At 38.2% G+C, this 27,051-nt stretch overlaps 1 protein-coding gene across 3 annotated transcripts in view; it reads left to right on the top strand.

Annotated features, from left to right (window-relative positions):
* The window catches only part of PEAK1 (pseudopodium enriched atypical kinase 1), a 194,390-nt gene that overhangs the window by 55,285 nt on the left and 112,054 nt on the right, over window positions 1–27,051 (top strand). For all 3 annotated transcript variants that reach the window (XM_080677223.1, XM_080677225.1, XM_080677224.1), the window contains exon 2: window positions 18,816–22,032. In XM_080677223.1, the coding sequence (XP_080533349.1) occupies window positions 18,896–22,032 (3,137 nt within the window). In that variant the 5' untranslated portion in view covers window positions 18,816–18,895. The remainder of the gene's footprint in view (window positions 1–18,815; window positions 22,033–27,051) is intronic.

Below are 27,051 nucleotides of genomic sequence, written 5' to 3'. Positions count from 1 at the left end.
TCTTTTATGTATTTTTTTCTTTTCCATATTTTAAACTTTTGGATCTAAGTGTTTAGTGTTTTTAAATTATTTAGATCAAAGTGACTTTAATAAATATAAAATATCCTGACAATCCTTAAGCTGATTGGCATAGTTTTTGATTTCTAAATTCAGTCAGCAATATAATTATTATGTTTTACCCTTGTCCCAGTGTACAGATTCGTGCACATTGAAAGGAAATTAATTAGAAGAAATGTTTTAACATCACTATTCATGTCTTGCTAATGAAAAGAAAATAGGATTCTACCGAGTCTTCTATCTACTCCAGGACTTCTGTGACGATCAAATGAGATGAGGCACAGGAAAATGCTTTACAAACATTTGGTTAAACTGTAAAATGTTTGCACCTGGCTATAAAGCAAGTCAGGTTCTTGGGCTGAAGAAACTCCAAGGAGGCTAGTCACTAGGGAGAGGAAGTTGGGCATTGCTATGTGACATCATTACTCAGTGCCCACAGCCACCGTTTCCGGGCTGGGGTGGGGGCTGCATTTTGCAACATGGGATCTTGGCAATGTTGGCTGCGATTAGGTGGGGTGTCACTCTGGGGTGGTGGTGGGGCCTGTGTCCCACTTGGGGGAAGCTGAGTGTTGGTTGTTGGCACCAGGTCCACAGTGCCATTTATTTTTAAATGGCCCGTGGGCATCATGGCAGCTTCTGTGTTGAGCGTCTGGTCCCTGGTGGTCAGTGCATATCATAGCTACCTTTTGGATGGATGGACACTTAGCCTTTTATATATATAGTTTGTTTTCCTTAGATATTCAGATGTTCACATCCATTGTGATAGTGGACCATAGGCCTTATCCCTTCATTTTTTTAAATATAATTCTTTATTGTTGAAAGTATTATATATGTCCCTTTTTTCCCCCATTGACCACCTCCAGCCTGCCCCAGGGGCCTTATCCCTTTAGAATTGATTATACACCATGGAACTTAAACTCTACTGAGGCTATCTGGTCCAGTTATGGGGTATAAGACCTGTGGAGTAATGGTTTGGATCTTTACTCTGCTATTTGCTCGCTGATTATTTCTAGCATTGATTCATCATCAGTAAGTTAGGGTTGATATTATCTGTCTTGTAAGTTGTTTGTGAAAATTAACAATCTATGTAAAGAACCTTACTTTCTGCCTGGCTGGCATAACTCAGTACTTAAGTGTTGAGCTGTGAACCAGGAGGTCTCAATTTGATTCCTAGATGGGACACATGCTTGGTTTGTGGGCTTGATCTCCAGTGTGGGATGTACAGGGGGCAGCCAATCGATGATTCTCTTTCATCATTGATGTTTCTATCTCCCTTACCTTTGAAATCAATAAAAAAATATATTTTTTAAAAAAGAACCTTACTTTCTTTCTGATATGCTTTATAGGTGCTCAAAAAATGGTGGCTACTGTTGTTATATTACATAAATATTCTTTGCATACATTTTCTATTTAATGTCATATGGTAGTGCTAAGAGCCAAGATAATTTACATGGTTGCTTCTAATTAGGATTAGTGAGACTTTAAAAGCTTTTTATTAAAATTAAAATATATTACAGCCTTTGTTTTTGTCTTCTTGTTTCTAGTTTAATAATGACAAAAAAATAAGTGTGGTCCTTTAATTTTTATGCTTCTTGAGATTTTTGTCAACTTCTACAATTTTTCACTAGTTAGCATATAACACAGCATTGTTTTGCTAAAGATTGATGTTAGATTAATGGGACAGGGTGCAATTAGATAATTAAGCTTCTCTTTTGAAGATGTTGCTATTACTATTAGTTCCCATCATTATTTGTAATCTTTTAATCTTATTGCTCTGAAACTTTCTAAAGCATGACTGTAAGATGATTTTTCTATCTTAAAGTAAGTAACCTAAAATAATTGGTATGTCACCATTTATACATTCAAAATTCTTATTAAAGCTATAGATTCATCCTTTCAGTTTCACACCTTCTCCTTTGTGAACTTTTTTAAGGATTCTGTTACCACCTTAGTAATTTTTTGAATAACTTGATTTAATGTGATGTATATTTTATTGATGACTTTGAAAATAATTATGCATAGTTGAGCATTTAATTAAGTTATAAAAATGATAAGTTAAAAGTATCAGATGTTACATACTCAATAAATTCTTGTGATTAGAAACTTCTCTTTTGGTATCTATATATGTAAAAGGCTAAGTGACTGACCATCCGTCCGTCCAACCAACCGGCCAGTACATACGACGCGCACTGGAAATTTAAAAATAAACATTGACTCTCACATGCGCAATACATATAATGCTCTTGCTGGCGCCAATTGCACATGTGTGTTTCGATCTGTCATTGTCGATCGTGCATTTGGTTGTTTTTGTTGACATTTTGAATGACATTCTTTCACTGTGCACAAATCCGTGCACTGGGCCACTGGTTTTATTTATAATTAACATGCCAAGTAAAACGCTGAAGTACCTAGCAAAATAAAAGCCCCTAGACATGTGATTCATAATTAACACACTGTTCTTATTCTTGCCTTTTCAGTTGAATTAATCATTTTCAGTTGAATTAATCATTTGTGTTCTCTTTTGTGATACCTGTCTTCCTGTCTAAGACACTGACTAAAGTTCACTGATCACTGCTTGTGGTATTTTTATAGAGAGTATGTTTTTATAGGAACTTTGTTTTTAAACTTTGTTTCATAACTTTAAAAATACTTGAATTGTATGCTCCATAGAGAATCACATTTAAGATTTTTGCCCACATCATTAAATTACACATTTATTTTATCAGAAGCTGATGGCAAGCATAGCAAATAATCAGACTTGACCACTTTTCTGTCTTGTACTTAAGGACCTGGATTTTTGTTGCCAATTCGATCAGTTTCTGCATAATTTTGACAGCATACCCATTGGCCCTGGGTCATTGAATAGGGCTGGCATTCATTATTTTGACAAAAAATTAACAGTTCATTAAAGTCCTGCTATATATATTAGGCAGTGTCTTAGGCTTTGAGTACAAAGAGATGGGTGATATTGAAATTACCAGTCACTACAACACAGACACCAACTAATCAAGATGGCCATAGCACTAGTTCAGGGTTTTGAAGGATCCCTCCAATCCTTTAAACTACATCAGGCTTTGCTTCTTTTGTTGCTTAGTGGCAGTGGTGGGGGTGAGGAGGGGAAGGCCATCAGCAGGCACCTTAGAGGCTGGTGGAGTATGGAGCAATGATTGTTTGCCAGACTACATTACAGAAGTATTTCAGTACTTCAGTACTGTCCTTAAGGCTATGCTGGTGTGTACCAGCAATATTAATTAGCTCTGCCATGAGGTGTTCAGTTCTCTGATGGAAGGAGACAGAGTTACAACCCAGGTTGACAAGTGCTTAATGGAAGTATGTAAAAGGTATATAAGAGGAAGGATTGCATGAGCCCTTTTTTTTTTTTTTAAACCAGTTCAGACTTCTGTAGTGAGTAGAAATTTGCTGCAGTTATATTTGAGGAGGAGATTCTAACCAAGCTGAGAGGAAAATAGCATTTGCAAAGACATAGGTGCCTTTGAGAACATACTGGATTCAGAGATTAACAAGTGAGAGAGATGGAAAATGAATGTCTTTCTCTGACCCTTGCTTTTTAAGACCATATTTGTTTCTTAGAAATTATTTCAATTTTGGTAGAGAACTGCTAGGCTGTTTGATACTTAGTTTCTTCAACTATATGTAAATTATTTTAGGCATAGGGAAAGAAGGGAGAATAGTTCAGGGCTATCCTAAATATTGATAGACTAAGAGTACAGTTAAAACATTTCTCCCAGTTCGCTGAGAGGCTTCTGATGAGTAAACCCAAATTCAAACAGTTTTCAGAACGGTAGTTCTTGTAATGACATAAAACTGTTGTCCATGAGGCTAATTTTGCTTGATTGCGATGAGGCCTATAAATTCAAATGTGCAGAAAATGTGTTACTGGCCTGTCAGATTCTTGTTGCCTGTTGTCTTTTATCTGAATAGCAGCTTTTGTTTCCCTACTGTCAGGAGCAAGTATGTGGACCGTGTAACTCAAGGAATGATTTGAAAGCACCCTCTATGTGCTAAGAATTGTGTGGAATACAAAGGTGAACAACTGGTATTTTTCTGGGTATCAATTTATGTGGTTTTTCTCTTTCAAGCTTTATTTAACAAAATAATGAGGGTTTTTTTATGGTGTGTGTGTGTGTGAGAGTGTGTGGATAAGATAAAGGTTTGAGTTCATTTTGAACAAATTATTTGCTTCAAAGATGGTTTTGAAATAATGGTTAAGTTTTACTTGGGATAATTAGAAAAGAGAAATATTTTCAGGGTATTTTAGTGAAATTTTCAGTATATTATATCCCATGCATCAGCTATTTCTATTTGATTAATGTAATAGTTTTTGATCTCTTTGTTAATGCCCTGTCTTCATTGTCACATTTATCTTTCTGTCTCATTTATATTTGTCTATAATTTCTTAGTTTTAAACACATTAGCCATTTTTATAGTTGTGAAACTCTTTAATTCTTTATGTAAATAAATTATCAAAACTCATAAAAATTTTAGTTGTCAATGCATCTAATCCTTATAAACACATTCAAACGTAATTCAAAATACATAAATTCAAAACACGTGATACATATTCAATATTAAACATTGTAGAAGTTTTAACTTATCTTCAGAAAGATTAGGTAAATAAATATCACTAGCCAAAACCGGTTTGGCTCAGTGGATAGAGCGTCGGCCTGTGGACTGAAGGGTCCCGGGTTCGATTCCGGTCAAGGGCATGTACCTTGGTTGCGGGCACATCCCCAGTGGGAGGTGTGCAGGAGGCAGCTGATCGATGTCTCTCTCTCATCGATGTTTCTAGCTCCTATCCCTCTCCCTTCCTCTCTGTGAAATATCAATAAAATATATTTTAAAAAAATAAAAAAATAAATAAATAATAAATAAATAAATATCACTAATACAACCAATTCTTAAAAATAGTCCTGACAACTGTCATTTGCCAGTGTAAAGATAATAAACAGATGTTGTTTACAGATTATTGATGTATGTATATTCACTGGCTACAGTGATCACTTGAAAGGTATGTATAGCTGAGCCTTGGGGAAACACCCAAGTGCAAAGTATTCCTCTACCACTTAGAATGCTCTTTTTACCTGGAGGGATGCAGTAAATACTGAATAAATAAATAAATAAATAAATAAAACCTCAGACCGAATGTAGGTTTGAGGCTCTGATTCTAAATAAAATACTATTAACATACACATAAAAATACATGCTTATTTGGAGCATTTTGAAAGTGCAGAACATATGGAAAAGTTAAAATTAGCTATAATCATTATGTAATTTAATTGTATTTCTAGTCTTTTTCTGTATAAATATGTCTATTATACATAATACAAATTAATGAGCATTCTGGTCATTAAGCATTTTTTAATTTATTTTTAAAATCAACTTTAATAAGGTAAGATTTATATTTATTGAGTTTTGACTATCTCTGTAATCACTACTACAGTCAAAGTATAGATCATTTCCATCACTCTAAATCTTTCTCAAGCCCCCTTGCAGTCAATTCTTTCATACAACCTTTGGCTCCTACAACAACTGATGTGATATTTGTTACTATAGGTTAGTTTTACCCATTCTTGAATTATATATACAGAAAAATTGAGCAACTAGTAGAGTTCCCATATATGCCCTTTACAGAATGTCCCCTATTAGCCATAAAGCAGTATTGATATTTAGTTTTTTTAAAATTAAATATATATATATATTTAAGAGAGAGGAAGGGAGGGGTAGAGAAAGATAGAAATAAATATTAATCGTCTGCCTCTTGTACAACCCCTGCTGGGGATCAAGTCTGCCACCTTGACACTGGAAATCGAACCTGTGACCTCTTGATGCATGGATTGATGCTCAACCACTGAGCCACACCAGCTGGGCTTGATATATATAGTTTTAATGATTGCTTATTCTAACTTATTAATTTCATTGGGATATTTTATGTTTTCAATTCTTTGCAGTCATAAGTGAGCTGTAAGTTTTCATTTGGATTTTTATTATGTAGGACAGATTTCTGAAAGAAAAGTCCCCTGGGAGTGTTTTTTAAAAGATATGTAGGCGTTGTATTGAATACATATATGTTTACCAGAGTTATATCCTCTTTCTTGTTGGATCAATACCTTTAGTATTATGTAGTGACTTTCTTTGTCTCTTTTATGGCCTTTGTTTTGAAGTCTATTTTGTCTAATATAAATATTCCTACCCCGCTTTCTTTTTGTTTTCATTATCATGGAATTTTTTTTTCCCAATCCTTCATTTTCATCCTGTGTGAGTCTTTTGTTCTGAGATGAGTCTCTTGTAGGCAGCATATATATGAGTCCTGGCCAGGATGGTTTAAATAGACTCACTTTGGGGGCTGTGCCCATATCTTGTAGGAAGAAGGGCAAGTACTTTCCTTCCAATTCTCCAGCTCTGCCTGGCTCGCTGGCACCCCCTTGCCGCCACACTAAGTAGGAGGGGGTAAAAAAATTTAAAAGTCAGCCCCACTGGGCACTATATTTCAGCATGGCTGCCCGGGCTGGGCCAGGCCTCTGGACTCTGAGCAGGCCTGATGTCCAAGGCCCCTGCCTGCCAGACAGCCTTATGGGGGCAGATTTTCAGCCCAGAGCTGTTCCCTTGTCCTGTTGCAGCAGGGTGGGGCAGAACCAGACTTTTTGCAGGTCAGGAAAGGGGCGCCTCCCTTATGCTTGAGGTGTGCAGGTCTGATCCTCTTTCCTGGGCCACACTGTCCAGCCCCCATCCTGCTCTTTGGCAAAAGTTCTTCCATACAAATAAGGGTTCCTCAGATTCACTGCTGGGTTTACTGGTCAGACTTCTCCAGCTCTGTATTATGCCTCTGTGGTTCCTCCTTCAGACAAAGATCCGGGTGAACTTTCCAGACTGGTGTTGTAACCAAGAAATAGCTCTTTGCCTGGGATGGTGAGGTCTGAGTGTCCCAGGTGGACCCAATCATAACTGATTCCCACTGCCCAATGCTCCCTTCTCTGTTGCTCTGGATTGGGAATCCCTGCGTGGTTCTGATATCCCATGTTCCCAGGTGCAGGGGCTGCACTGCTGCGCCTTCCCTCCAGCTTCCCAGGTATGCAAGTTGGTTCACCCTCTCTGCACTCCCTGCTCACTGTATTTCAGATCACCTATACTTCTGTTTTTTCAAGCTGAATGCTCTGCAGTTTAGCTGCAATTATGGTCGGGTGCAGGGAGCAAGCAGACAGAGCTTCCCAGTCCTCTGCACTCATCTTGGAATTCTGGTGATGGATTACTTTAACTTTTTATTGTCTGGGAAGCTCTTTATCTGTTGTTGTTTTTTTAATTTATTTTTTTAATTCTAAATGATACCTTTGCTGGGTAGAGCAATCTGCATTGTAGGTCTTTGCGTTTCATTACTTTGAATATTTCATGCCAATCTCTTTTGTCCTGTAGTTTCTGTTGAAAAATCAGCTGACAGTTTTATGGAAGCTCTCTTATAGGTAACGAACTGCTTTTCTCTTGTTGCTTTTAAGATTCTTTGTCCTTTGTTGTTTACCTTTGGCTTTTTAATTATGATGTGTCTTGGTATTGGCCTCTTTGGGTTCCTCTTGTTTGAGACTCTGCACTTCCTGTTTCCTTTGCCATGTTAAGGAAGTTTTCCTTCATTATTTTTTTAAATAGTTTTTAAAATTTCTTGCTCTTTCTCTTCCCCTTCTGGCACACCTGTGATGTGAATGTTGGTACACTTGAAATTTTCTCAGAGCTCCTTACACTATCCTAATTTTTTTAAAGCCTCTTGCTTTGTTTTTAATAAAAATTTTTAATGTATTTTTATTGATTTCAGAGAGGAAGGAAGAGGGAAAGATAGAAACATCAATGATGAGAGAGAATCATTGATTGGCTGCGTCCTGCATGCCCCCCACTGGGGATCGAGCCCACTACTGGGGCATGTGCCCTTGACCAGAATCGAACCTGGGACCCTTCAGTCCACAGGCCATCGCTCTATGCACCAAGCCAAACCGGCTAGGGCCCTATTTTTTTTTAAATATATTTTATTGATTTTTTTTTTTTTTTATGGAGAGGGATAGAGAGTCAGAAACATCGATGACAGAGAAACATTGATCAGCTGTCTCCTGCACACCTCCTACTGGGGATGTGCCCACAGCCAAGTTACATGCCCTTGACCGGAATCGAACCTGGGACCTTTCAGTCCACAGGCCGATGCTCTAGATGCTCTATCAACTGAGCCAAACCAGTTAGGGCCCTATTTTTTTTTTTTTTCAATTTGCTGTTCTGATTGGTTGGTTTCCTTATCTTCCAAATTCCTTATTTTGTTCTCTGCTTCATCTATTGATTCCCTGTAGTGCACAGGGTGTCCCAAATATATATATATATATATATATATATATATATATATATATACACACACACACACACACACACACACTTTAATAGCTGACAGCTCAATTTTTAAAATGAAATATATTTAATAATTTATAATTATTCAAAGTATGTGTATACAATTTTTGGGGACACCTATATTCTTCATTTCAGTAACTGTATTCTTCATTCTGACTTTTTTTATGGTTTCCATGTCCACATTTCTTCTGCCACATTTCCTTTCAGGATGTTGAAAACCAAGATTGGTATAGTATATTGTATATTCCAAGCAATCCAAGATATATAGAAATGAAAAGACAACCTTTCTTTCTAGGGAATTACATAATTACAACACAACATGGTATTAAAAGGTGTTTAGGTAGTCAGGTAAAGTTTCATCACAAAGATACAATTTGAACTGGTTCTCAAAGGATAAATAAGGTTTTGCCTAATAGAACAGCATTAGACAAAATACATTCCAGGAGGAGGAAACAGTTTGTGAACAGAATAAATTGTAAAAACTATGAAGTTCTTGGCTGTTATTACATAACATTTTAACCTCCTCTTTGATGTGTACCTTCTTAAGTAAGGGTCTAAGGTGGGTTCGGTGAACATTTTAGAACTTAAAATCTTATAGTTAGTTATTACCAAGTTATAATAACAATAACTATTGTTTTTTTATTTAACTGGTTCATCAAAAAGTTTCAACTTAAAAAAAAATGGTTTGAGATCAAAACAGTGGTGCTTTATAGTGGTGCATTTGCTGTTGCATGTCCTGAGATAACTACCATGTGATAGACAGTAAATTATTAGAAAAAAATTTGTGGTTAGAACAATTGGAAATGCATGGACTTCCTCCTTTTGCCTGAGCTTCAGTTAAGTTTTCAAAATTAAGCAAGTGTTACTTTGGTTTCTTCTATAGACAGGAGAACCTTATTTCTTAAGATCTTGCCTATTCTTGTGATATCCTAACTAGCAAAAACGGTGATTTTTTTTTGGTCAGATCTCAAATTAAAAAGGTTCCTTTTACTTATAGAATTTTCATTTATGCACCAAGTTAACACTGTGTTTTATCTCCTGCAAAACCTCTTCCTGCAGCTTTGCTTTCACTTCCTCCACACTTGTGTCAGCATTTTTCACTGTGGAAGAAGGAAAGGTTGGGAATAGTGACATGAGGATACTAATTACATTTTCCTTTCCTTCTTTTTTTTAGAGTGATCTACATACTGCATTACAAAAGTCTAATGAGAACCTTGACTTTTTAAATTTTACCCTAGTCTCCTAGAGATGGACTGTGTAGGATGACATGTAGATAATAGTTCCTCACTGAGAATGTCCTTAAAAGCCATGTACTAGTTTAGCAGTGAGAATTCTTGAACCTGCCTCTCTGGTAATGTGACAGATTTTATGAAGAGAGAGAATGGCTTCTGGAAATTTCAGGTTTGGGGAAGGAGCTTAGCAGTCCATTCCCCATCCTCCTTTATTATTAACAGACTAGAGGCCCAGTGCACGAATTCGTGCATGGGTAGGGTCCCTCAGCCTGGCCAGCAATCGAGGCCTATCGGGAAGCTGGCTAGGGGAAGGGACCCAGGAGGATGGCCAGCCGGCACCCCAATTGGGGCCAATAGGGGGGACCGGCCAGCCAAGGGGAGGGGCCGTGAAAGGTTTGCTGTGGGAGTGCACTGACCACCAGGGGGAAGCTCCTGCATTGAGCGTCTGCCCCCTGGTGGTCAATGAGTGTCATAGCGTCTGGTCAACCGGTCATTTCAGTCGTTCTGGTTGTTTGGTTGTAATGGTTGCTTAGGCTTTTATATATATAGACTAGTGGCCCGGTGCACAAAATTCATGCACGGGGGTGGGGTGTCCCTCAGCCTGGCCTGCACCCTCTCCAATCTGGGACCCCTCAGGAGATGTCCAACTGTCGACAGTTGGACATCCCTTTCACAATCCAGGACCTCTGGCTCCTAACCACTTGCCTGCCTGACTGCCCCAAACTGCTTCTGCCTGCCAGCCTGATCGCCCCTAACTGCTCCTCTGCTGGCTTGATTGCCCCTAACCATCTCTGCCTCAGCCCCACACCCGGGACCCAGAATTCCCTCCTCCAGCTGGCCGTAGGCACCTGGGACCCGGGCTTCCCTCCCTCTGGCCGGCCACAGGCACCTGGGACCCAGGCCGGCTTTTCCTGGGCCAGCTGCAGCCTCAGGGGACGGTGGGCAGATGGCTTTGCCCGGGCTGCAGGCACTGGCACGCGGGACCGCGGGGTGCGCGGCTTCTCTGGCTGGCTGCAGCCCAGGACTGTGGGGCAGGTGGCTTGTCTGTCTCCCAGGCCGCAGCCAGCTGTAGGCGCTGGTGCCCGGGACTGCGGGGCAGGCGGCTTCTCCATCTCCCAGGCCACAGCCAGCCTCAGGTTGCTGGTTCTGGATACCGCTGGCAGGCGGCTTCGCCTGGGCCCGGCTTTGTCAGGAAGGACGTGCAGCTGGTGGTCTGGAAGACGTCCGATCTAATTAGCATATTACCCTTTTATTAGTATAGATTCTTCTTAGGTGCCTTTAGGAAATGCTCTGTATATGGTGTTTAATATGCCACCTATGCACTCTCTCCCTCTTCATTGACTTGGAAAAGGAGATCAGCTAAAGGAGTTCAGCTTTTTCTGCCAGCCTGCTTTTTCCAAGGTTAAAATCCATTGTGGATTTGACTGTTTTGTATCAAATTTGCTCTAAACTGTTGGACTAGAAGCAAACTAATTATTGTCATTATATAGCAGTAGAGAGATTATAAAACAGTACTAAGTTCTTAAAAAGCTGTCATGACTTGAAGTGAAATAGGCTACTTTTGAATAGTTTCATCTATGGCCTGAAGGGTTTTGGTCTTGAGAACTGTCAAATATGAAATTGGGTTTTAGATTATGAAATCCTGGCTAGTTTCTAGGGGCAGCTTCAGCCATTAAACTCTCCTGTCTGCATTTCATCCAAGGATTGACTTTGAGATTATAAGAAATATAGAGGCAGATGAGCTTTTCTTATTAAACATTCCATTTCTGTACTTCATATCAAACCTATTTTGGCAAATAAACAAAAAACTCCATGGTAGACTGTCTTATTTCCTTTGCTTAAGTGCCTTGGGAGACATTTTTTTTTTCTTTCTCAAGCATAACTTTGGTGACCAGAGTTTCCTATTTGTGGGGTGTCAGAATTGAGCAGGCAAAGCTGCTAGTTATTGCCATTGAAGTCATTTGACAAAGGCAGTAAAGCCCAAGCGTTGCTCTTTGGACAGAGCTACAGCTGATATAGCTTCTCTTTGGAAGAGCCATTATAAGTTAAAATCATTTGTCTCCAAGCAATGTTAGTATTGAAAAATGAAGCCCTCATAGTTAAGACTTACTGGAGTAGACAGCAGCTCCATCTGGTGCTTGCTAAAAGTGTTTGGTTCATCTCTTGGGTTTTATAGCAGCATGAATACAGATGTACACAGAATTTGTAAAAGAAGGTCAAATCAAAGGTCTTCATTTTATTGATGGCTTTCTATTGCTCATAGCACTGACATAAACTAATTGTGTTCCCAGTGAATTTCACTTGGCTATGCTATGGGTAATATAGCTGCTAATCAACTCAATAGCCATTTCTTACTTGCACTCAAAGCGAGGAATTTTTTTACTATTTATTTACAGTCTTAGGAAAAGAAAATATACTGTGCTACTTATCAAGAGAGAATTTAATCACTATCATCAGCAGTGGATTTAACTTGGTTAACAAGATATTAGGCCAGGATTTCTTATTCTTTTGTTTTCAATGCCACATAGTGCTGAGTAGACAGACAATATACTAGATATATAGTAATATATATCTAGTAATTTTAGTAATATATTAAAAACTTTAAATATTACTAGATATATATTTTAATTTTTGGTGACTGACAGGAACTACCACAAATGTTAATAGAAGTTGCTTCTGAATAATAGGATTTCTACTTTATTTATGCTTTTCTTATTTTTCACAGTGAGCATATATAACAAAATTTAAAAATCATATTTTAAAAAGAAAAATATTTAAAACAAACCGTTATAATCTTGAGTCTCAGTTCTGGGTCTTTTTCATTCACTATGTTGGTCTTTCTGGGCTTCAGTTTTCCCTAGTCCATAAAACAGAAAGATTGACCTAGGGGCCTGCTCAGTTTTAACATTCTGAGTCTTATGATTATCTCTACCTCTTTCCTGTCTTTTCAGCCACTCCACCAGTATTAGCATTCAACATCATATAGTTTTGCCCTCTTAAAATAAGGAATTTCTAGACACCTCTTCATACTTCCAGCTCTTTCTTCCACTTTTCACCTAAACTTTTAAAAGTTGTCTACAATTACTCTCTCATATCTCCTCACCCTTTGACTCACTCCATCTGCTTTCTGTCCCCACCACTGCACGGAAATAGTACATGCTAAGATCACCAGTGAGCTCACATTAAAGACCTGTGGGCACATTTAAATCCTCATTCTACATTACCTCTCAGCATCATCTGCATAGTTGTCTTCAACCTCTTAATGAAACCTCGTGTGGCTTCTGTTTCATCACACTTATGGCCGTCATTTTTGAGTTTTCTTTGGAGTTATCCTCTTCTTCCTGGTTCACCTACCACTGCCCCCTCTCCAGCTCACTGTCTATTTTCTTTTTGGCCTAGATATTTCTATATTAATAATTCCAAACAGGTAAGAACATCAGAATTCCTTTCTGTGCTTCAGAATTCTAATTCAATTGCTTGCTCTATTTCTTGCAGGCTGACAAAAATATGAACTAATACTCGCCCCTCTCAAAGTTATACCTCCTCCAACATTGTTTATTTCAGTAAGTGGCCTCACAAATCATTCAAATATATACCTAAAACCTTGCTCTAAATGCAGTTATTCCTACATCTAGTTTTCTCTCTTTCTCTGGTGCCAAATCCTAATCCAGATCCTTGTCATATCTTCTTTTGCCCACAACAGCTCTTTAAACAGTCTCCTGGCCTCCTGGGGCCTGTTCTTTGCATTTGTTTTCATACAGTAGCCAGAGCTGTCTTTAATTTTTTAGGACAGATTTATTGAGGTTTGATTTATATATAGTAAAAATCTCCTTTAATGTACAGTTCTTAGTTTTGATAAAAGTATGCAGTCATATCACCACTACCATACAATATTTGGATTGTTTCCATTTGTCTTGGGGAAAATACATAGGAGTTAGATTGCTATGTTCCATGGAAAGTTTATACTTAACTTTACAGTGGCTGAACCAGTTACACTCCCACTAGTACTATATGAGAGTTTCAGTTGTTCTCTACATTTTCCCTAGCACCAGTTTTTTTTTAATTTATTTTAACCATTGTAATACATGTATAGTGGTAGCTCATTATAGTTTCAATGTACATTCCCGTATGACTTACGACATTTAGCATCTTTCACATGATTATTGAGATCCACATATTTTTCATGAAGTGTATACTTAAGTCTTTTGTGTATTTTTTATTAGATATATTTTATTTTTGTTGGATTTTTAAAGTTTTTAATATATTACTAAAGGCCTGGTGCATGAAATTTATACATGGGGAAGGGGTGTACCCTCAGAACAGCCTGCACTTTCTCCAATCCGGAACCCCTCAGGGGATGTCCAACTGCCGGTTTAGGCCTGATCCCAGGAATCAGGCCTAAACCGGCAGTCGGACATCCCTTTCACAATCTGGGACTGCTGGTTCCTAACAGCTCACCTGCCTGCCTGCCTGATTGCCCCTAACTTCCTCCCCTGCCAGCCTGGTCACCCCTAACCACCTCTGCTTGCCGGCCTCATCACCCCTAACTGCCCCCCTCTGCTGGCCTGGTCGCCCCTAACTGCCCCCCCTGCCAGTGTGGTCGCCCCCAACTGCCCCCCCCCGCTGGCCTGGTCACCCCCAACTGCCCCCCCTGCCAGCCTGGTCACCCCACACAGCCTGCTGTTCAGTCATTTGGTCGTCCCTCACTAACCCCCCTGCTGGCTTGGTCGCCCCATGCAGCCTGCTGTTCAGTTGTTTGGTCATCCCTCACTAACCCCCCTGCCGGCCTGGTCACCCCACGCAGCCTGCTGTTTGGCCATTACTGTTACTGTGACAGCGTCCCAGACAATTTGCATATTCCTCTATTATTAGTATAGATCCGTGATTGGCAAACTGTGGCTTGGGAACCACATGCAGCTCTTTGGCCCCTTGAGTGTGGCTCTTCCACAAAATACCACGGCCTGGGTGAGTCTATTTTGAAGAAGTGGTGTTAGAAGAAGTTTAAGTTTAAAAAATTTGGCTCTCAAAAGAAATTTCAATCGTTGTACTGTTGATATTTGGCTCTGTTGACTAATGAGTTTGCCGACCACTGGTATAGATGGATACAAAGTCAGAGATATACTTTGCAAAAAAAAAAAAAAAAAAAAAATCTCCTTGTCTGTGGCTTGTCTTCTCATTCATTTATCAGTACATCAGAGCAAACATTTTTTTCATTTTGATGAAGTGTAATTTATTCTTTTCTTTTATGGACCAGTCTTTTCATGTTGTATCTAAGAACTCTGCCTAACCCATGGTTACAAAGATTCTCTCCTATTCTAATAGTTTAAAGCTTTACATTTTATCCTTAGATCTGTGATCCATTTTGAGTTAATTTTTGTTCATGGGATGTGAGATCAAGATTGATTTTGCTGCTTATGGATATCCAGTTGTTCTAGCAAATTTATTGAAAAGAATATTCTTTTCACCTTTGTCAAAAATCAGTAGCCTGTATTTGCATGGGTCTGTTTCTGGACTGTATTCTGTTCTGTGTCTGCTGTGATCTATGTCAGGGATTAACAAACTTTTTCTGAAAAGCACCAGATAGTAAATACTTTAGGTTTCGTAAGTCAAAAGGCAAAATCCAAGATATTATGTAGATACTTGTGTAACAAGAGAGAAAACAAATTTCCATGAATTTTTGACAGAATTTAAAATATAATAACTGATCAACGTGCAATACAATATACAGATGATGCAATGTAGAATTGTATAGATGAAACCTGTGTAATTTTATTAACCAATGTCATCCCAGTAAGTTCAATTACAAATATAACAATTGAGTACAATTTTGTAACACAGCTCTACTAATAAGAAGAATGGAATTGGTGGGGATAACATTTTGCTTAATAAGGGTTCAGAATTAGTGTTTCTTCTCATCAAAATTGAATACAAATGTTCATCTAGTAATGCATATTTATAATAAAATTTTACATATTTTTATCTTTGAAAAATATCTTTTCACAAAGGTGATACATGTAGCAGTGGAAATGCTGCAATTTGTAGAGTGCTGAAAAGCACTGCAAAGTGATGAAAGAGCCACATACAGTCTGTCATAGCTATTCAACTCTTCACTGTGGCATAAAATTTGCCATAGACAATGTAAATAAATGAGTCTAGATATGTTCCAATAGAGATTTATTTATAGGTACAGAAATTTGAATTTCCTATAATTTTCACTTGTCACTAAAGATTATTCTTTTTATTTTTTCAACCATATATACAAATTTAAAAGCATCCTTATCTTAGGAACATATAAAAACAGGCGATAGGCTAGATTTGTTCTGTGATCTGTAATTTGCTTACCTCACTTCCCTATTCTATGTTTCTATCCTTGGCCTACACCAGGTTGTCAGGATTATTGTAGCTTTGTGCTAAGTATTGAAATCAGGTAACCTGAATCTTCAACTTCGTTCTTTTCCAAAATTGTTTTGGCTATTCTAGTTCCTTTGCTTTTCCATATAAATTTTTTAATCAGCTCATTGATTTGTACAAAAAATCCTGCTCAGAATTTTGTTGGAATTATGCTTTATCTACTTTGGGTACAATTGACACCTTAACAATATTAAGAGAACTGGTATATCTCTAGATTTATTTAGATCTTTGATATCTTTTATTATCTGTAGTTTTCTGCATATAGATTTTAGAATTTGCACATATTTTGTTAAATTTATACCTAAGTGTTTCATGATTTTTTATTAGAGCCATCTTTTTTAAAATGCAGATTGTATTATGTTGTTTTCCCAGTTTAGAACCTTTTAGTGGCTTCACACTGCTCTTAGGATAAACTCTAATCTTTAAAAGCCTAAAAGCCCTGAATGATCTGGGCTAAATTTAGCCTAATTTTATGCTGTTCTTCACCTTATTCAAAATGTTCTAGTCTTAGACTAGCAGGAAATGGTTTTATCAATTAAGGGGTATAGCTTTTAGAATACTTGAAAGAGTAAATAAAATTTTAAATGAACACTTTAAATATGTATATTTTAACCTTATTAAAAAGAGCAGTTCAATGATCTTCAGCAAATCATGAACTTAGAATTTTGCTGGGTGGTTGGGCTCTATGTATGGAATTCTTTGATCTTTAAGTCTGTACTTTATGAGTATTGTTTGTTTCGTTTTTTTGTGTGCTTTTTTTAAAATTAATCCTCACCCGAGGATATTTCTCCATTGATTTTCAGGGAGAGTGGAAGAGAGAGGGAAAGACAGTGAAACATCTAATATGAGAGAAACACATCGATTGGTTGCCTCCTGCACAAGCCTATACCAGGGCCTGGGACAGGGAGGAGCCTGCAACCAAGATACGTGCCCTTGACCGGAATCTAACCCGGGACCCTTTGGTCCACAGGCCAAGGCTCTATCCAAACCAGCTAGGACTATGAGTATTGTTTACAAGGAACTTAGTTTCGTTTATATTTGCTAAAGAAAATATTTTTTCCTTCCTAATAAACATGCTGAAACTTGACAAAAAGGCTAGTTTTCTGACCAAAGCAAGGATCCTCTCACTGTACATGAATGAAGTTAAATTTTCCAGCTAAAATGGTTCTTACGTTGCATACTTTCTGCCAACTTTATTATAATATCTAAAGTAGAAATGTAAGACTAATGATATCGTGGGGGAAGGTCTGCAACTATGTGCCTAAGACAAGGAAGAGAGTCACAAGATTCATTTTAAAAAATTAACTTTTAAACTGGCACTTTAATCAACCAGTATTTATTCAGCTCCTTATGCTAGATATATAGAGATGAATATGATATAGCCCAGGCCTTAAAGAAGTTCAAAAACTTCTTGAAATGAGGCAACTGTTACAATTAAAAGTGATTGTAAATGGAGGTATGTCTAAGTGTCTTTGATAATACCATGGAGAAATAAGTAGCCCAGTGGGATTTAGAGTTTGATAAGACTACTTAATTTTCAAGATGTAAGACTAGAAAGGAGACAGTCTAAGGGGCTTGTATTCCATCCAATAACTAGAGGTTCCAATACACACAGAATTGCCTGGAGAACTTACTTAAAAAATCAGATTCCCAGTCTCATCCCTCAGAGATTGAGTAGATGTGGCTAGAGTGGTTTCCCAGGTGGTTCTTATTTAGCTAGCAAACTCTAGTCTGCACACTGACATTTAGTAGTCAATGCAGTAGGTAAGATTAAGCCACAGAATAGTTAAGCTAGGTAAAAAGATGATTATGTTAGCATTTCAGAAAGTTAAATCTAATGGTAGTATAAAACAGTGAAATCAGCTGAGAATATCATTAGAACACAGATTTTGATTCAGTAGGTCTAAGATACTACCTTTCTAACAAGCTCCAAGTTGAGGCTGATACTACTTGACTGAGGACCACAGTTTTAATAACAAGAGTAGAGAGGTTAGATTGGAATGGGGTGAGACTACAGACATGAAGATCAGTTAACAGCCTATTGCAGGAATCTAGGCAAAATAACTACTCAGTGTTTGGTAATGGCAAGAATAAGTTCTAGTGAAATGTAATAGATGAAATTGGGAAGACTAATTTAGCGAGTTAGTAGGATGTGGTGTTAGAAGTGAGGGGAGAGGTGTCAAGAATGATCTGAAGGTTGAAGTTTAGCTATCTAGGTGGATGGCATTAATTGAACTAGAGTAAAAGACAGAGGAAGAAGGTGGCCTTGGGGATAGAAGTGGGCTGGCTAGAATGGAATAGTTTCTTAAAGTTGAGAAAAGTGATAACCAGAGGGTTAATTTTTAATGCATTGAGTTTGAGGAGTCTATGAGATACCCAAAATGTAAAGGGATTAGTAGAAGAAAAGGAACCCACAATAGACTAAGAAGTGTCAGATATGTTGGTGGATAGCTGTTTGAAAGGCATTTCCAGGAGGGAAAAGTCAGAGTATCATTGCCACAGAGACATCAAACAAAAGATTAGATATGGTTTGATGAGAGTGCATAAAATTATAGTTTAATAACTAACTTTCCAAAATGCTGATTGACTAAAAGGAGTTTATTAGTTTTTCTTTTCAATCTTTTAATTTAAGGACCAGAGCCAATTTTTTCAAATTATTCATCATGAAAAGCCTCATAGTGCCTTTTCCATTCAGATTTTCTTCTTTTTTCCCCCCTACAGATCAAGAGCTGCTAGATACAGTTGAAAGTTTTGCCATGCACTGAAAGGGAAGCATTGTATGTGAAGTTCTATTTTCTAAAATGTCTGCCTGTAACACCTTTACTGAGCACGTTTGGAAACCTGGTGAATGCAAGAATTGCTTTAAACCTAAAAGCTTGCACAAGCTTCCTCCTGACCCTGAGAAGACAGCCATCACCCACAGCCATGTGAAAACTAATGCCAATCACAGTAACAACCACCATATCAGGAATACTGCAAATTTCCGGCCTCCTGTTGCTAAAAAACCCACTATAGCTGTGAAGCCCACTATGATGGTGGCAGATGGGCAAAGTGTATATGGTGAGCTTAACATCCAAGGACACTGTGAGAACATACCTGTCATTATAGAGAGGAACCGAAATAGGACAGCCTTGAATCAGAAACCACTCAATAATAATAATAATAATGAAGATGATATTGAAGGAGTTAGCCATGTTTCTAAACCTTTTGGCAATAATGACAGTGCAAAGAAGATATCAAATAACAATAATGGACTAACTGAAATGTTGAAGGAGATAGCAGGCTTGGATACTACTCCTCAGATAAGAGTAAATCAAACAAATGCCAAAGAAATATTCTTAGGAAGAATAAATGATTGCTATAAACGATCATTGGAAAGAAAGCTTCCACCAAGTTGCATGATGGGTGGGGTAAAGGATACTCAGGGCAAGCATGTTATTCTGAGTGGGAGCACAGAAGTGATCAGTAATGAAGGGGGCCAGTTCTGTTACCCAGAGTTTTCTAGTGGAGAGGAGTGTGAGGAAGATGTACTTTTCAGTAACATGGAAGAGGAACATGAAAGCTGGGATGAAAGTGATGAAGAGCTGTTGGCCATGGAGATTCGTATGAGAGGGCAACCTCGATTTGCTAACTTTAGGGCAAACACTTTGTCTCCTGTTCGATTCTACGTGGACAAAAAATGGAATACTGTTCCTCTGCGAAATAAGTCTCTGCAGAGAATCTGTGCTGTAGACTATGATGACAGTTATGATGAAATCCTGAATGGTTATGAAGAGAATTCTGTGGTCTCCTATGGACCAGGAAGCATTCAGAGCATGGCATCATCTGACTCCACATCACCAGATTCTTCTTTAACAGAAGAATCACGTTCTGAGACAGCTAGTAGTTTATCCCAGAAGATCTGTAATGGGGGAATATCTCCTGGTACCCAAGGAGATTCTAAGGACATGAAGGAAAGTGAGCCCAATTATGAAAGTCTCTCTGGTAACCATCAAGAGGATTCATCACAAGCATCCAAAGGCTCAGATAAAGTTCCAGAGACACACAAAGCAGTCCTTGCTCTCCGATTAGAAGAGAAAGATGGCAAGATTGCTGTACAAACTGAGAAGCAAGAAAGAAAAGCCTCTACAGATACTGCTGGGCAAGCAGTAATCATAAACCTCATTCCTGTACAAGAGCAAGCAAAGCCTTACCGCATAGTGAACCTTGAGCAGCCGTTGTGCAAGCCATATACTGTTGTAGACGTGTCAGCAGCGATGGCTAGTGAGCATCTCGAGGGCCCTATTAACAGCCCCAAGACAAAAAGCTCATCTTCTACTCCAAACTCTCCAGTGACATCACCTATATCAACATCAGGGCAAATAAGTGCCCATTTCCAAAAATCCAGTGCAATTCGATACCAGGAAGTATGGACATCCAGTACCAGTCCACGACAAAAGATACCTAAGGTGGAATTAATTAGTGGCGGAACTGGATCCAATGTCCCTTCAAGGAAAAACTGTCACAAATCAGCACCTACTTCACCCATTGCTGCAAATGTTTCCTCTAAAACCATCCCTGTTAAGTCACCTAATTTGTCTGAAATAAAATTTAATAGTTATAACAATGCTGGTATGCCTCCTTTTCCAATTATCATTCACGACGAGCCAACTTATGCTCGGAGTTCCAAAAATGCTATCAAAGTTCCCATTGTAATTAATCCAAATGCATATGACAATCTAGCCATTTATAAAAGTTTTCTTGGAACAAGTGGAGAACTTTCAGTGAAGGAAAAAAACACAAGTATGATAAGCCATACTTATGAAGAAATAGAAACTTCAAGCAAAGTGTCTGATGACACCACTGGCAACCCCACTGACTGTCCCCAAGCAAAAGGGTTTTCAAATAGCACAGAATGTAAAAGGGGCTCAGTGGCTCAGAAGGTCCAGGAGTTCAACAGCTGTCTTAACAGAGGCCTGTCTTCCCCACAGAGAAGCTGTAGTTCCAGCCACAGCTCCCCAACTAAGATCCAGAGAACCACTCGAGAACCTGTTGCCAGAACAGAAGGCACTCAGGAGTCTCAGATGGTGGGCAGTGGCAGCAGCAACAAGGAGAAAGCAAGCATAGTGCTTTCTCAAATTGTGGCTTCTATCCAACCCCCACAGTCCCCTCCAGAAATGTCCCAGTCAGGCCTTAAAACTTGCAGTGTAGAAGAGCTTTATGCAATTCCTCCAGAGGTTGATGTTTCTAAAAGTATACCAGTCCGGCCGAAATCTCTCTTTCCATCTCAGTCCAGTGGTGAGCATGAAGCACCTCAGACCACAGAAAATCTTACCACTAAAGTACAGAAAGATCCACTGGCAAAGCAAGTCACAACCTCTCCCTCCAAGTTAGTGATTAACCCCCATAATGAGCCATCACCTCCTTTTCCTCCACCACGTTCTACGTCCTCCCCTTACCATGCAAGTAACCTTTTGCAGAAGCATTTCACCAACTGGACCAAGCCAACCAGCCCTACCAGGTCAACAGAAGCTGAATCCGTTTTGCACTCTGAAGGCAGCAGGCGGGCAGCTGATGCAAAACCTAAACGCTGGATATCATTTAAAAGTTTCTTCCGTCGTCGGAAAACAGATGAGGACGACGACAAAGAGAAAGAACGAGATAAAGGGAAACTGGTGGGTCTGGATGGCACAGTCATCCACATGCTGCCCCCTCCTCCAGTTCAGCACCAACACTGGTTCACAGAGGCAAAAGGAGAGTCCAGTGAGAAGCCAGCCATCATCTTCACATACAGATGTGACCCTGCCAAAGGCCAGCTGAGTGTAGATCAAAGTATGGCCAGAGCAGACCAGTCAGCAATCATGGAGAAGGGTGGAACACAGGATGGGTTACTACAGGTCTCAGAGAAGAAGAAAAGGAGTTATTCTTCTCCATCACAGATTCCTAAAAAAATTCTCAGGTATGTAAAATAGACTAGCAGAATGTGGAAATTATTTACACGTTTTCAAGTGCTAAATTTTTTATATCTTTAAGATTGCATAAGAGCAATTTTTTTTTTTAAATTTTTTTTTTTTAAATATATTTTATTGATTTTTTTTACAGAGAGGAAGGGAGAGGGATAGAGAGCTAGAAACATCAATGAGAGAGAAACATTGATCAGCTGCCTCCTGCACAACCCTACTGGGGATGTGCCCGCAACCAAGGTACATGCTCTTGACCGGAATCGAACCTGTGACCCTTCAGTCCACAGGCCGATGCTCTATCCACTGAGCCAAACCAGTCAGGGCTGCATAAGAGCAATTTTTGTTTGTAAGTAGCACATAGGGGCCATCAATCTTTATAACTGCATTCCAAGATTAGAATATTATTAAAGTGCTCTTATTGCACTGAACAAGGTTTATGGCCCTGGATCTTTAGCTAAAGTATCCTGTTACATTCGCTGACTACAGAGGGGCTTTAACGTAGAAAAGCAAATCTATAATACCTTAGTAGCTATAAATATGTTACTTTGAAGTGCTATGATAGTATGAGGAAAAAACAGGATTAAGTGACTAAAAGGTGGTATTGTTCTTTCCCTCTCCAAGTGTTATCTCTATATGCAGTATGTTATTTTAAGGGAATATTTGTGTTTTATTGCTGTCTCTGTCCTTCTCCCAAGTGTTATGGAAGGGAGGGTTGCAATTCATAGTTATTTAACATGTAAGTGAAACAGAAGTTGGTTATTGATACTGAGACCCAAAGTTATAATCTTCAGTTGGGCAGATTATATACCCACATCAATTCTCTAGGCATTAGTTTTCTTTCATATTTTAATAACTGTTTAATGATCATCTACTCTGGCTAAGGCACATCCCAAATATTTATCTCAAATATTTATAACAGCCCTACAAATTAGTTGTACTCTTCAGATGAGGAAACACAACATCTGGGAAGTTAATAATTGGTCAAATTCATATAGCTAGTAGTTGTCAGTCAGAATTCAAACCCTGATTTGACTCCCTCTAAAGTCTGAATCATCCAATAATGATGCATTGTTAATGAACACAAGATCAAACAAAATTTTTATATTTTTACTTGTAATCATTCAAATGAACATTCATATTTAGGAAACTTAGTTTTTTTCTTTCTCACTTATATTGTGAGCAAAATTACTGACCTACCAATAAAAACAAGAAATAGTTATACCACATTTGTAGTAAACGGATGATTTCCTTATATCCCGTCCTTTTTACTATTTTTTTTGCAAGTTAGAAATAATTTTAATATATTCTCTAATAAGAATGGGTGTATGTACATGCCTGTGTATGGATGTACTCACAGTTTACAATATATTTCTTGTTTTATTGAATTTATTGGGGGTACAGGTTTCAACTGTACAACTCAATAAAATCAAAGATATGACCTGAGTATTCCATTCATCTGATTCTAAGTGTTCTTCCCACTTGACTTATAATAAACCTTCTCTCCCAGGTTTGGTCTTTTCTCTGGCAAATACAGCAACCTGATGATAGGGTAGTTTCTCTCACCAGCTTTTTTTTAGAAAAGTATAAATAAAAATGAGGTAAACAGTTAATGCCTTCACTTTTTCTAGCAAAATGCCAGAAAGTTTTGTATATATTCTTTACTAAAATAAGTTTTTCATATATCTCAAATACTTATGACAAATAGTTGTCAAAATGCTAGAAAATTTCCTGTTTTCCTTAAATCCATATAATAACAAAGCAAGTAAATTAGTGGTTATAAATGTATTTCTAGAACGAATAGTCTTGTCATTGGTGGTTGAAAGTGGGTGATAGGATGTTGTACTTCAGTAGTAATAAAATGCATATATTGTAAGTTAGTGTTTTCCTTAGAAAAGAAGCAATTTTAGCAGCACATGGTTGTTACCTTTGAGGGAATGGCAGATAATAAATGGTTTTGCTTCTCATTAAGTATGTCTGTGGTATATTTATCTGCATCCTGGAAGGCAGAGTCAGGGAATGATTTGGCCTCTCTCTGTGGAATGAAACTCTACTTCGACTGCATGTTACTGTATATGGAGGTTGGCTCATGTCCTTGACATGGCAGACCCCTTACTATAAAGTTTATATTATCACAGATTTTGATTGTAAATGGGCCCTTTCTTTCAAAATTTACCAGTTCTTTATAGGTAACATCCATGAATCCAAATGGTGCAATTGGTTTGCCCTTTCGGTTCTCCAGATTATTCCAACATTATAATAACTGAGGGTGTTAAAACACAGATTGCTTGGCTCCCACCCCCATAGACTGACTCAGTAGGTCTGAGGTAGGTCCTTATAATTTGCATTTCTAATAAGTTTTCAAGTGATAACTGATGCTGATGCTGCTGGTCCTGGGGCCACACTTTTTAAACCACTGACCTCACCACCATTGTAAATATATGTGCTGTAGTCTAAATAAAAGAATTTTGAGGTATTAAGCTTTTCTTAGAGGCACATTGGAATTTTCAAATTTTATCATATTCCAGACTAAGAAGAAAAGGTGGTATGAAGTAGTTTTTATTAACTTTTTAAAATGTTTAAACGTGAATACTCTTATTGAGAAATGTATACAATTTGCCTTTACAATAATTACCTCATTTACTTGAGGCACCTTTCAGAGGAAAAACATTACTGTCAAATTTCAGCATTTATGTTTCCGGCTTGACTGCAACGTAACCACTCCACGCCTGGAAACACACTGCTGGAAGAAATGAAAATACAAGTTTTTCTTTATAGTAAATGAAGATTCCAAATTCAAACTATATATAAGGAAATAAAAGTACTCTACTGAAGGCCAGACCCTAGACTTTGAAAGATGAGAGACTTTGTAGAGCCATTCATTATGGGATGAGATTGTCACTAAGTTCATTTATTTGACTGTTCAATCAACATAAATTGAATATTTTAACAGTGCCATAAGGACAAATGGGAGAAAAATTTTTACACTGCTGAAATATTGCGTATGACTTCAGCTGTCCTGTCAGGTCCTTCCATGTACAGTGGCTATAATGATACTTATCACATAGAATTAATTAGAGGATATAATGAGAAAACATGCAAAAGATTAGTACAGGGTCTAGCATATATTAGGTGCTTTAAAATGTTAGTAGCCCCTCTGCCCTCAATGGGATAAGTGCTAAAATAATGTATGTGTTGAGTGGAATAAAAGCATAAAAAATGATGAAATCAGCTTAAAGGAGACTTCTCAGAAATGAATTGCAAACCAGATATTAAAAGGCAAACAGGATTCTGCCAGCTGGTTGGAAAAGATATTGTAGGCAAAAAGAATAACATATGCAAGGTCACAGAAATGAATATGGCAAACAGAAGCAGGATGGGTGACTGGAAAAGATAATGAATATGGTCCTGGCCGGGTAGCTCAGTTAGTTAGAGCATCATCCCAATAAGCCAAAGTTGCAGGTTCGATTCCCCAATCTGGCACATACAAAAATCAGCCAATGAATACATAAATAAGTGGAACAATAAATCAGTGTTTCTCTCTCCCTCTTCCTCTCCCTAAAATCAATTAGAAATATATTTTAATTAAATTTATTGGGGTGACATTGGTCAACATGAACATATAGGTTTCAGGTGTGGGTTTCTATGTTACAAGATCTGTATATTGCACCATGTGCCTAACACCCGAAGTACAATCACCTGTCACCATATATTAGAACTCCCTTCTCTTCCAACCCCCTTCCCTCTGGCAACCATCACACTGTTGTTTGTGTTCACCAGTTGCAGTTTTATATCCCACATATAAGTGAAAACATAGTTTTTAGTGTTCTCTGACTGACTTATTTTACTTAGCATAATGTTCTCAGCGTCCATCCATGTTGTTGCAAATGGCAGTATTTCATCCTTTCGTATGGCTGAGAACTATTCCATTGTGTATGTACTACCTCTTTTTTTTTCAATCTTTATTGTTCAGATTATTAAGATGTTCCTCTTTTTCCCCCCATAGCTCCCCTCCAACTGGTTCCCATCACACCCCAGGCTCTCGCACCCCCCACTGTCCCATAGGTGTAAGATCTTTGTCCACCCCCTACACCACTTTTCCCCCGAGAATTAGTCTGCTCTCTTTCCATGCCCCTGATTCTACTACATTCACCAGTTTATTCTGTTCATCAGATTTTTTATTCATTTGATTTTTAGATTCACTTGTTGATAGATAAGTATTTGTTGTCACTTTGTTACTCATAATTTTTATCTTTACCTTTTTTTTAATTTTGCTCTTTTTTATTTTTTAATAAATCTTTATTGTTCAGATTATTACAATTGTTCCTCTTTTTTCCCCCCATAGCTCTCCTCCACCGGGTTGCCACCCCACCCTCTGCCCTTACCCCTCCCCCCGCCCACTTTCCTCATCCATAGGTATACGATTTTTGTCGAGTCTCTTCCCGCATCCCCCACACCCCTTTCCCCCCAAAAATTGTCAGTCCACTCCCTTTCTATGCCCTTGATTCTATTATATTCACCAGTTTATTCTGTTCATCAGATTTTTTATTCACTTGATTTTTAGATTCACTTGTTGATAGGTATGTATTTGTTGTTCATAATTTTTATCTTTACCTTTTTCTTCTTCTTCCTCTTCTTAAAGAATACTTTTCAGCATTTCATATAATAGTGGTTTGGTGGTGATGACTCCTTTAGCTTTTTCTTATCTGTGAAGCTCTTTATCTGACCTTCCATTCTGAGTGATAGCTTTGCTGGGTAGAGTAATCTTGGTTGTAGGTTCTTGCTATTCATCACTTTGAATATTTCTTGCCACTCCCGTCTGGCCTGCATAGTTTCTGTTGAGAAATCAGCTGACAGTCATATGGGTGCTCCCTTGTAGGTAACTAACTTTTTCTCTTGCTGCTTTTAAGATTCTCTCTTTGTCTTTTGCTCTTGGCATTTTAATTATGATGTGTCTTGGTGTGGTCCTCTTTGGATTCCTTTTGTTTGGGGTTCTCTGCGCTTCCTTGACTTGTAAG

The sequence above is a fragment of the Plecotus auritus genome, assembly GCF_963455305.1.
Source record: "Plecotus auritus genome assembly, chromosome: 1".
NCBI classification, from domain to species: Eukaryota; Metazoa; Chordata; class Mammalia; order Chiroptera; family Vespertilionidae; genus Plecotus; species Plecotus auritus.
Note: the sequence above shows the minus strand (reverse complement) of the source record. Positions and strands in the feature narration are given on the sequence as shown.